Source organism: Saprolegnia parasitica, assembly GCF_000151545.1.
Source record: "Saprolegnia parasitica CBS 223.65 unplaced genomic scaffold supercont2.52, whole genome shotgun sequence".
Taxonomy (NCBI): domain Eukaryota; phylum Oomycota; class Saprolegniomycetes; order Saprolegniales; family Saprolegniaceae; genus Saprolegnia; species Saprolegnia parasitica.
The window spans coordinates 94,265-104,475 of record NW_012156446.1 but is presented as its reverse complement, the minus strand read 5'-3'; the positions used below and the strand labels follow the sequence as shown (position 1 = coordinate 104,475).

General features: G+C 60.2%; 4 protein-coding genes across 4 annotated transcripts; 2 read left to right on the top strand and 2 right to left on the bottom strand.

Annotated features, from left to right (window-relative positions):
• Nucleotides 1-112: 112 nt before the first annotated feature.
• On the bottom strand, nt 113-1,773 carry SPRG_10137 (hypothetical protein; the record flags this gene model as incomplete). The annotated part of the gene is made up of 2 exons (XM_012349284.1): nt 113-1,332; nt 1,374-1,773. 2 exons carry the CDS (start codon nt 1,771-1,773, stop codon nt 113-115), a joined length of 1,620 nt encoding a protein of 539 aa, XP_012204674.1.
• Nucleotides 1,774-2,261: 488 nt separating this feature from the next.
• On the top strand, nt 2,262-4,072 carry SPRG_10136 (hypothetical protein). Its single transcript, XM_012349283.1, has 6 exons — nt 2,262-2,548; nt 2,605-2,820; nt 2,864-3,088; nt 3,132-3,659; nt 3,709-3,881; nt 3,928-4,072. The coding sequence occupies exons 1-6, from the start codon at nt 2,269-2,271 to the stop codon at nt 3,988-3,990; spliced, it is 1,485 nt and encodes a 494-aa protein (XP_012204673.1). The 5' UTR covers nt 2,262-2,268; the 3' UTR covers nt 3,991-4,072.
• SPRG_10135 (hypothetical protein) lies at nt 4,015-6,036 on the bottom strand. Its single transcript, XM_012349282.1, has 10 exons — nt 5,963-6,036; nt 5,692-5,920; nt 5,439-5,648; nt 5,312-5,391; nt 5,204-5,260; nt 4,999-5,155; nt 4,850-4,956; nt 4,618-4,791; nt 4,430-4,570; nt 4,015-4,383 (listed from the first exon to the last, which is right to left on the bottom strand). Exons 1-10 carry the CDS (start codon nt 6,023-6,025, stop codon nt 4,093-4,095), a joined length of 1,509 nt encoding a protein of 502 aa, XP_012204672.1. The 5' UTR covers nt 6,026-6,036; the 3' UTR covers nt 4,015-4,092.
• A 2,564-nt stretch (nt 6,037-8,600) lies between these two features.
• Nucleotides 8,601-9,833, top strand: SPRG_10134 (hypothetical protein; the record flags this gene model as incomplete). The annotated part of the gene is made up of 2 exons (XM_012349281.1): nt 8,601-9,332; nt 9,360-9,833. Exons 1-2 carry the CDS (start codon nt 8,607-8,609, stop codon nt 9,831-9,833), a joined length of 1,200 nt encoding a protein of 399 aa, XP_012204671.1. The 5' UTR covers nt 8,601-8,606.
• Between the last annotated feature and the right edge of the window lie 378 nt (nt 9,834-10,211).

Genomic DNA, 10,211 nt, shown 5'->3' with positions numbered 1-10,211 from the left:
CCGCCGACGAGCGGGCAGTGGCGCGCGCCGCTCCGTGCGCCGTCGAGCGCGTCTTCAATAAACAGTGGACTCGCAAAGAGCATACCAAAGTCCTACCACTGGCATTTAAAACTCAAACCAATGTAAAACCGAGGTGTACCGGCGTCGCCCCCGTCGACAGGTACGACGTGGCCATCGCGCGGTGGACCTCGCGCCGCGCCGAGAGCTGGTCGTACTCGGTGTGCCCGACGACGTACGTTCCAAGTGGGTCGTGGACGCCCCAGAGCGCAATCAGTCCTTCGTTGCTGTGCTTGTGCTTGGCGATCCACGCCTCGTCGTCGCAGATGCCCCGCGCGATCGTGCCGCCAATGTACGGCACGTCTGGCGCGTGATTCGCCAAAAGCATTTGGATGTCTTCCGGCGACCAGTTGCTCGAGTAGCTCACGACGAGGAAATGCGCGTGGCCGATCGACGCGCGGAGGTCGGCGAGCGCCAGGACGACAGCATCCTCGACGTCGATCTGGAGGGCCCACGCGGAGCCGACGGCCACGAGGCTCGGCCCTTCGAACGTCGTCGTAGTGGGATGCTGCTCTGGGATCGTCAAAGCAAAGTTCTTCATCGCAACATTGGACTCGAAGACACTGGCATCGAGACTCGGCCCGAACGACGACGCATTGACAAACGACTGGCCGCTCTGCGAGTCGTCGAGCGTCAAGAGACCATCGATGGCAGACTCGGACATGGTCGCATACGACATGGGGGACGCAATCGAAGAGAGCTGCAGTGACGACGACGCGTCATCGTCCTTCCGCTGATCGATCGCGTCGCTGGCAATCGTTGACGCAGCGTCGAGGCGGTTGTCGTCGGCGGCCATGAACCGCATCCACGCAATGAGTTCGGCTTCGGCCTCGTCGTCGGCCTCGTCGTCGTCGCAGAGGCTGTCGAGCGTGGCACTCGGGCACATGTGGCGGCTGTGGCACCCTGCGCAGAGCCGGTGGTGGCAGTACCGGCACTGCACGCGGCGCTTGAAGAGGTGGAAGGTCTTGGCGCACTCAAAGCACTGATTCGCGCGCACGACGGGCGATGAGACCGGGTTGGCTTGGAGTCCGTGGCCCTCGAGGGCGTTGCGGATGCCCCTGGCGAGTCGATATGCCATGTCGACGGCCGATGGGCGAGCAAAGGGGAGGCCTGTCGTCGCCGACGGCACCATTTGAAAGGCCAGTGAACACAAGAGCGACTGGTCGTCGGCGCGCTCGAGCTTGACGATGAGCGCGTCAATGTGGGCGCGGTCGCAGCCAACGTCGCGGCCAATCTCGGCCATGTCGGCCAAGGACTCCTGGAAGAGGTAGCAGGCTACGAAGCGGCCGTGGGCGTCCGACTCGACGCCGATCCACTCGATAACGTAGTAGTCGTGGCCGCGAAGGCGGATGCCGTCGCAAACCACTTGGTCGTCGCGCGCTTCTCAAACGGCAATTCGGTCTCGTCGTAGAGGTGCTCGACGATCGCAGCGTCGAGGTACGTGTCGGGAAAGACCGCACGCGCCCACGCCTGGAAGGCTACCGTCGACTCGGCGGCCTGGAAGAGCATCTTGATCGCCTGCGGGAGGCGCGCATGGATCTTGGTGACGGCGCGCGCGGCCTTCCACTCGGCCGTCGTCTTGGCGAGGCAAACGTTCTGCTTGGCGCTCACAGCCTGCCAGAGAGAGCCTTTGGCGAGCAGCTGCAAGCTCGCGCGCGCGCGCGTCTCGGCGTACGTCCGCTTCTCGAGCTGGCGCTGGCGCCGGCGGTGCGTCATCCGACCACGTCCAAAGTGCAAACTGGAGCGGGTTGATACACGCGATGTAACAAGCCAATCACACGCGGCCGACCAAGATACACCAGCGGCTCGCCAGCAGCGCATGGGTGGATTATCGCCCGCCGATCCCACGCTGGACTAGCGGCCTCAAAGGGCGCAGGCGCCCATGGCGGCAAAGCGGCGCCGCAGCGGTCCTCGGCACCTCGCCGTCGCTGCGCGAAGGAAGAGACATGCCATCGCATTTGGATGATAGAACGTGCGCCCCATTTCTTGAAGTTCAAAAGCAACAACCCGCAGCGCCCTCTTCTACTAGCATACTACTAGTACCCGTAGGCAGCGAGCAGCAGCGCGGGTACCATGATGCACATGACGAGGCAACGATCATGAACGGTCGCCGATGATGGCGCGGACCTGGCTGGACGCGCGATCCAGGATCGTTCTGCGTATCCGGATCCGGATGCGCTGCCAGGTTGCAGCCGTCGGCCACAACGAGAGATGGCGACCACGCATCCGACCGCAGTGGCCATCGGCGCCGCCCACCAAGTGTCGAGCGAGTCGAAGGACCGCGCCGAGGGCTTCAAGAACCAAGGCAACGAGGCGCTCAAGGAGCACAAGCTGTCGCTGGCGGTCGAGCTCTACACGACGGCCATTGGCATCACGCCGACCGCCATCTACTACTCGAACCGCGCGGCCGCGCACATCAAGATGGAGAGCTACGGCCTCGCGCTCGCCGACGCCTCCGAGGCCATCAAGATCGACCCGACGTACATCAAAGGTGCGCTCGAATGGCGTCGAGGACGCAGGTTCATGACGATTCCATGCATGTCGTAGCGTACTACCGCCGGGCGTCGGCCAACTTGCCGCTGGGTCATCTCAAGGATGCGCTGCGTGACTACCGGACAGTCGTCAAGATGAAGCCGTCGAGTGCGGAAGCCAAGAGCAAGCAGAAGCTCTGCGAGCAGCTCATTCGCCAGGCGGCGTTCGCCGAGGCCATTCAATCCGAGCGCAACCGCCCGCTCTCGGACACGATTGACGTCAACGCCATGGGTACACCGTCCATCTCGTTCATTGCTCATATGTCACCTGCTAGTCGTCGATGCGAGCTATGACGGGCCGCACTTGCCGGCGACGCCGGACGCGGACTTTATGGTCAAGGTGCTCGACCACTTCAAGCGCGGGAAGCTGCTCCACCGCAAGTACGTCATCCAGGTCCTCTTGTCGATCAAGGAGCTCTTCATGTCGCTGCCATCTCTGTTGCGGATCCCGCTCGGATCGCACGACCAGGCGCGCATCACGGTCTGCGGCGACACGCACGGTAGACGCGCTGCCTCTACATCGTCGCATCTTATCTTTCTTAGGCCAATTCTACGACGTGTGCAACATCTTCGAGATGAACGGGCTCCCGAGCGAGACGAACCCGTACCTCTTCAACGGCGACTTTGTCGACCGCGGCTCGTTCAGCCTCGAAGTCGTGCTCACGCTCTTCATCATGAAGCTCGCGTTCCCTGCGCACGTCCACCTCCTCCGCGGCAACCACGAGTCGAAGAACATGAACAAGATTTACGGCTTTGAGGGCGAAGTCAAGCACAAGTACGACGACGTCGTGATGAACCTCTTCTCGGAGGTCTTCAACTGGCTGCCGCTCGCGGCCTGCATCGAGTCGAAGGTCCTTGTCGTCCACGGCGGCCTCTTCCACCAAGACGGCGTCTCGCTCGCCGACATCGAGAAAATCGACCGCAACCGCGAGCCGCCCGAGTCGGGGCTCATGTCGGACCTCATGTGGTCGGACCCGCAGCCGTTCCCAGGCCGCGGGCCGTCCAAGCGTGGCATTGGCCTCAGCTTTGGCCCGGACGTGACCAAGGCGTTCCTGGCCCACAACGGGCTCGGTACGTGGAGAAGAGACGATATTATTGAGGTTGTTCAACGTGTCGATAGAGCTGCTCGTGCGGTCGCACGAGGTCAAGGACGAGGGCTACCTCGTCGAGCACGATGAAAAGTGCATTACGGTCTTTAGCGCGCCCAACTATTGCGACCAAATGGGCAACAAGGGCGCGTTCATTCACTTTTACAAGGACCTGAAGCCCCGCTTTACGCAGTTTACGGCCGTCGTACGTCCCAAGTCTGTCGATCGACATGTCTCATAGTTCTCGATAGGAACACCCGCCGATCCGCCCGATGGCGTACGCAGGCAACATGGGCGGCCTCTTTGGCTTGTAAGACACGCCCTCGACGCGCCAAACGGTGCATTTTCTTGGACTTGGTCTTATTAGTAGTATATGATGATGGTCTATGGTACAAGAAGACGGCGGTGGTGGGTCCTTAAACGTCGGCTATCGTCCGTGGCGACGGCAGGGTCGCACTGCTGCTCGTGGTTTGGCTGCTCCACACACTCCCGTCGAGGCCGTAAATCGTGTGGTAGTCGGCGGTGAGGTCAAAGGCCTGGAGACCGTCCATCGAACACACAAAGTCGCACGGGCTAAAGCGGCCCAGCACAGGCACTTGGGTCGAGTGCAAGCTCAGTGTCGGAAACAAGTCGATCTCGGCCGGCACGCGGAGCTCGCACATGCCCGAGACGGCGATCGAGCGCGGCGTGAGCTTGCCGAATTGGACCTACCATGTCCATCTTACATTTGGGGTATGAAACGAAGCGTGGTACCTGCACGATATGCGTGGCTGGCGTGTCGGGGTACCGGTACACGAGGACACCGATCGTCGACGAGCCGGTCGCGACGAGCGACTCGATCGGTGTGACTTGGAGCGACGGTGCGAGGATCGTGCCGGACGAGAAGAGCCCAATCTAGCGTCTTCATGTGAGCGGAGGCTGCCAGTCTTCCAGTGGTATACCGAGTGTTTCTGGGTCCCCACAAGCGCGTTGAGAGGCAGCGTCGCTGGCGACGAGAGGCCAATGCACGAAGTGATGAGTGACGGCGCTTGGACAATACTCATTTCAAAGTACAACGCCTTCTCGGTCGGGATCGGAACGTTGGCGCGGACGGTCCGGTACAATCCCTGGTGGATCTATCCAAGTAGGCCATCTTGGATACGCTGTTGATATGGATTCTTGGATAGTATGTACCTTGGTGGCGCAGTGGCCGCCGCAAGAGAGCTGGATCTCGGGCGCGCAGTCTTGGTTGTTAAAGTAGGGCACGACGATGTCATCGCGCTGCTTGCCTTGCAGCATGGCTAGTGGTCTGTGAGATGCGGAAAAGTACATGGTGATACTACCTGCGCGCTCTTGTCGGAGCTGATCCCGCGCATGGTAGAGGAGGTCGGTCGAGAAGGACGAGAGCGATGCCGTCATCTGCGCGCGCGCCCGGGGCGAGGCCGGGATCGACTGCGGCGTGAGACCCGTGTTGTAGATGGCGTGTGAGTTCGCGAGCAGCTACACGCAGTCGCGTCAGTTGCTGCTGCGTGGCAGCCTCGGCAGCACCTCGTGGCGCGGGATCGGCGGCAGCTGCACGGTGGCTTCAAAGGGCCGCGCCGACATCTGCGGCAAGGACAAGGCGTGAGAACACGTACTACATGGATGCGCGTGTACGGTGAAGTGCATCATGCGGCGCATGCGCTTGCTCATGAGGTTGCCATCCTTCTCGCGGTACTCGAGCACGATGGCCAAAACTACATTGCAGATATCAGGAGAAGACGATCCAACGCATGCATCGCACAGGTGTCTTGGTACGGCGTCATGGGCGGCTCGTCGGTCGCGGATGGAAAGGACATGGCCGATGTCGGCGAGTCGGGCGGCGACGACGACATGCAGCAGTCGTAGATCTTGCCGAGCTGCGCGCACGCGGTGGGCACATACGGGATCGCCTGCGCGCACGAGTAGATGTGGTCGTACGCCACGTGCACAAAGTCCGAGATCCTCTTGATCGCTATCCACGCCATGAGCCATGGCATTCGTGCGAGACCGCGTACTGTCGATGAGCCATGCGATAAAGCCGCCGGCGTCCGAGGCCCAAATGTCGCACGAGTTGACCTTCGCCGTCCAGGCCTCCGAGATGGACGGCAGCGACGTGCTCGCAATGTCAAAGTGCAGTAGCTGGTGCAGATGGCGCTTGGCGTCCTGGACGACGTCGCTCGAGACGCCGAAGCGCTCCTGGATGTGGTCGATCGAGTGCAGGATCGCCAAGCAGACCATGAGCATCTACATCGCAGGGTCAGCGCCGCCATGGCCGACGGAGCCTACATGGTTCTTCGTGTTCTCGGCCGTCTGCAGCCATGAGGCGCTGTAGTACTTGGTACTATGCATCCTTCTTGCTGAGAATTGGGATCTGCGCGACCCAGGTTGACGCCCGGAAACCCAACTATTAATTCTCACGGGTATTACCCGCAGCCAAACACACGTGGAAACTATATTCTAGAGGTTTTCCGAAGATCGCGGGGCGCCGCGCGGTACCCTTCGTCCCTTGACCGTTGTGCGCCTGTCGTCGATCCTCTCTACCTACTACGCCAGCGTACTGCCTTGGCCTCACTATGCATCGCGCTTCGGAAGGCGCGCTCGAGTTGAACAATATGCGGCACGGAAAAAAGCGTTTGATATTGGTAGCTTGAGCGCGCCCTCGGCGATGGCCGCCGCATACAAACATCAAGTGGAGCAATATATGCATGCCGAGTGCAACAGATATGGTTGCCATGGGACACGCCTACTGCTTCAATGGACCCACTCTGGAAGGGACGCGCCCGTATTTCTAGCACAAGCTCGATGCGTTGACGAGACGACGTTGGCGGCCGTCCCTCTAGCACCGTCGTCGTGAGTCACACGTTGACACGACAATAATATTGGCACCTCGACGAACGCGGTACGCAGCGGGTACAGTCAACCAGCCAACCGCCGCCGCTTCAATCCCGGCACACTCGCGGCCTTTTTGTGATGGATGTCGTCTCCGCTGGTCCTGACGAAATGCGCGTGTTTCGTCAGCCATCCCAAGTAAAAGTATCCGATCAGTGGGACAGCACTCTCCCCGTTTTCGCTTGGTGATTGCAACACTCTGTGGTGGCTACTCGGCGTCGACCGACAATAATGAAAGCGGGTTCGTTGCGTCGTGCTCGCTCGTTGCTATCGTTGTTGAACTGCGTTATTACATGCAATATGGTGGACTTCGTAATGCGCTCGTATATCGCTCGTTGCTGTCGAATCGATCGATCACCCAATGTGGATGGCACCCAAGCTCGGCCTACGTTGACGTGCCTCTGTGAGCGCAGCATGTCCTGCATCATCGGTGGCGGTCTATGACCAAGGAAGGGTTCATGGACCCTGGGGACTACGGGCGGCAGATTTATCAATCGCCATCGACGTCCTTCAACAAGATCAACAACGAGAGGAGCCTTTATCGGCGCACAAGAGAGAGGTCAAGGATTCGGATGACGGCACTGCGATGACAACGATGATTCCTCCAGCGTGATGCGAGCGCTGGGATTCGAACCGTGCCTCGTCCCTCCCGTTGACGAAACGTAGTCAAGACGGCGTCAGTGTCCATGGCATGGCCTGTGGGACGGCGGCCCGCGACCTGCGGAAGTCGTGTCGGCCGTTGTTGGGTCGTTGGGACGTTGACGCAACAACCGACATCCGTTTGCATCACGTAGTGGTCCTTCAAATGCGATAACGCTACGAGGGCGAGATTGGCCTGTAAGCGCGGCTTCAACAAGGCCGTCGAGTGGCATGGCGGGGAAGGTTCCGAGATTGTGTGACGTCACCGCCGACTCCTTGTCGACAATGCAGTCGACTTGGAAGGTGTTTCTTGGAGTCGGAAATACCAGCGCGCCGTGCATCGGACGCTTTCTTCACCAAGAGGTCGCGCATGCGAGGACGAGAAGTATGCGCTGGATGATCCCGTCGGCAATGCGCTTTTTATGGCACGCTGCTAATCACACGTCGCTCTCAACCAATACCTCTCAGAGAAGGAGAAGGATCATGCCCATGACCCTTATGAGTACCTCGACACTTGCTCGAGAATCTATCCCGAAATTTAGTGGGATTTGTTATCTACTCTTGCCAAGGGCCGTTGATCTTGCCAAAAAGCCATTTTACGACAAAAGACGCATACGCAGATTTTTTCCATTAGCGTAGTTTGTCCAAGGTACCACCAAAAACACGACTGCAACCGTCGGACGGCCTCGGACAAAACCCGCATATTCTTGTACCCATCCGTGGAAAATCTTTGTACAAAATACGCATATTTGCAGGCGCATTTCGCCATGGACGCGGCAGCAGTCCGACGACACTGCCACTGGCGACACCCAATCAGCTCTTGGACTTGAAGACTAACCTCGCATTGAATTATGACGCGCGACTGGTTCGTGCATGTACTAGTCCCGCTTAACACCACTCGGTAGTGCAGTGGCATCGAACCACCCTGTCTTACCGAATTCTCGTGGATGATGCAGGAAAATATGCGGCTTTTGTCCAGAAAAGCTCTGCCGTCGCGTCCACTCAATCAGCAGAGGCGGTGCCAGCCTCGGTACCTTGCTCTGCTGGTATGAGGCATCGTCTGTACCTGCTCGCCTCCTCTACCAGCGCTTGGAACGAGCTTGGGCTCAAATAGGCTCCTCGTATGATCCTTGTGACGGGATAAATCACACCGCGCGCCGATACCAGGTCTACCGTCGCACACCAAGTTGTGTGATTTCAGCCGTGCAATTCCGGTGTGGTAGATATTTCACCGCTCCTAAGCTAAGGGCGCGAAAACGGGCGTGGGAAATCGTTCGAATCGAATGTATTTCACTTGGTGCTTGTATGCGGTACCTCGCCCCTAAAGGCCAATCATTTTGACCAATCAGAAACGCGGATTGCCCACCCTGTGCAATTTAGCTCACTCTGACCCTCGGCCGAAATGAAGCTGCTCGTGGCCTGCCCGGACCAGGAGGTCTTCCTGGTCGCCGTCGATGGCGAGAACTCCATCAAGACGCTCGCTAAAGACATCCGCACCAAGTTCTCTAGCATCTACCACGACCGCGACGAGCTCTCGGCGGACCTCTTCCTCCAGAAGGCCATCCCGGGCATCACGGTGGGCCAGCGCACGGATGCGCCCATGGCCGACGTCGACCCGGCCATGTCGGTCGCCGACGCCTTCAACGAGATGGAAGTCGTGTACGTGCAGACGGGCCGCATCCGCAAGCGCGCAGCGCCCGACGCCGAGGCCAACCAGCCCCCGGCCAAGAAGGCCAAGAAGACGGTGACGCCCGCCCACACCACCGAAAAGCCCAAGGCAACCAAGGCCGTCGCGCCCAAGCCCGTTGCGCCCAAGGCCGTCGCGCCCAAGCCCGTTGCGCCCAAGCCCGTTGCGCCCAAGCCCGTTGCGCCCAAGACTGCGAAGGCTGCTCCGGCACCGGAGACCACTGCCGAAAAGACCCCGAAGAAGGCCAAGAAGATCGCAACGGACGCCCCGCTGGAGGTGGCCAAGGCAACGGCGCCCAAGGTGGTCGCCCCGAAGCAGGCTGCTCCTAAGGAAACTGCTCCTAAAGAAAAGGTGATCAAGGACAAGGTGGTCAAGGAGAAGGTGGTCAAGGAGAAGGTGATCAAGGAGAAGGTCGTCAAGGAGAAGGTCGTCAAAGCAAAGGTCGTTAAGGCGACTGCACCTGTTGAGGCAGCCGTCCCCACGCCGGTTGTGACCTCGCAGGAGGCAATCGTGCTTCCCTCGGTGCCCATCTACTCGAGCTCGGAAGACGAAGATGACAAGCCGATCAAGAAGAAGGCGCCCGTTGTTGCCGCCGCTGCGGTTGCTGCCACAGCGCCCGTTGTTCAGGAAAAGAAGATCACGACGTCGCCGGCTGCCGAGGCCGCGTCAACCGAAGTGTCGCCGGCCCCCAAGAAGCGCATCGTCAAGGCCAAGGTCGCTGCCACTGCTGCCCCTGCTGTCAATGGCGAGTCTGCCGCTACTGCGGTCGTCTCCCCTGCCCCCAAGAAGCGCGTCACCAAGCCCAAGGCTGCTGCTGTCGAAGCTGTGGTCGCCGTGGAAGGTGCTACGGTTGTCGCCACGGAGGTTTCGCCCGCTCCGAAGAAGCGCGTCACCAAGCCCAAGGCTGCTGCTGTCGAAGCTGCGGTCGCTGTGTTTTGGTGAGGCTGTGGCTGCTGTCACCACCGAGGTTTCGCCCGCTCCGAAGAAGCGCGTCACCAAGCCCAAGGTTGCTGCCGTTTAAGCTGCGGTCGCCGTGGAAGGTGCTACGGTTGTCGCCACGGAGGTTTCGCCCGCTCCGAAGAAGCGCGTCACCAAGCCCAAGGCTGCTGCTGTCGAAGCTGCGGTCGCTGTGGAAGGTGAGGCTGTGGCTGCTGTCACCACCGAGGTTTCGCCCGCTCCGAGAGCGCGTCACCAAGCCCAAGCTGCTGCCGTCGAAGCTGCGGTCGCCGTGAAGTGCTACGGTTGTCGCCACGGAGTTTCGCCCGCTCCGAGAGCGCGTCACCAAGCCAAGCTGCTGCTGTCGAGCTGCGGTCGCTGTGA

Bases quoted from the DNA above. Each gene is read 5' to 3' on its own strand.
- SPRG_10136 (XM_012349283.1), top strand. From the start codon at position 2,269: ATGGCGACCACGCATCCGACCGCAGTGGCCATCGGCGCCGCCCACCAA. The intron at 2,549-2,604 runs GTGCGCTCGAAT...TGCATGTCGTAG, and splicing joins CGACCCGACGTACATCAAAG to CGTACTACCGCCGGGCGTCG. The intron at 2,821-2,863 runs GTACACCGTCCA...GTCACCTGCTAG, and splicing joins GATTGACGTCAACGCCATGG to TCGTCGATGCGAGCTATGAC.
- SPRG_10135 (XM_012349282.1), bottom strand. From the start codon at position 6,025: ATGCATAGTACCAAGTACTACAGCGCCTCATGGCTGCAGACGGCCGAG. The intron at 5,392-5,438 runs GTGCGATGCATG...TCTGCAATGTAG, and splicing joins GACGCCGTACCAAGACACCT to TTTTGGCCATCGTGCTCGAG. The intron at 5,261-5,311 runs GTACACGCGCAT...TCCTTGCCGCAG, and splicing joins GCCGCATGATGCACTTCACC to ATGTCGGCGCGGCCCTTTGA.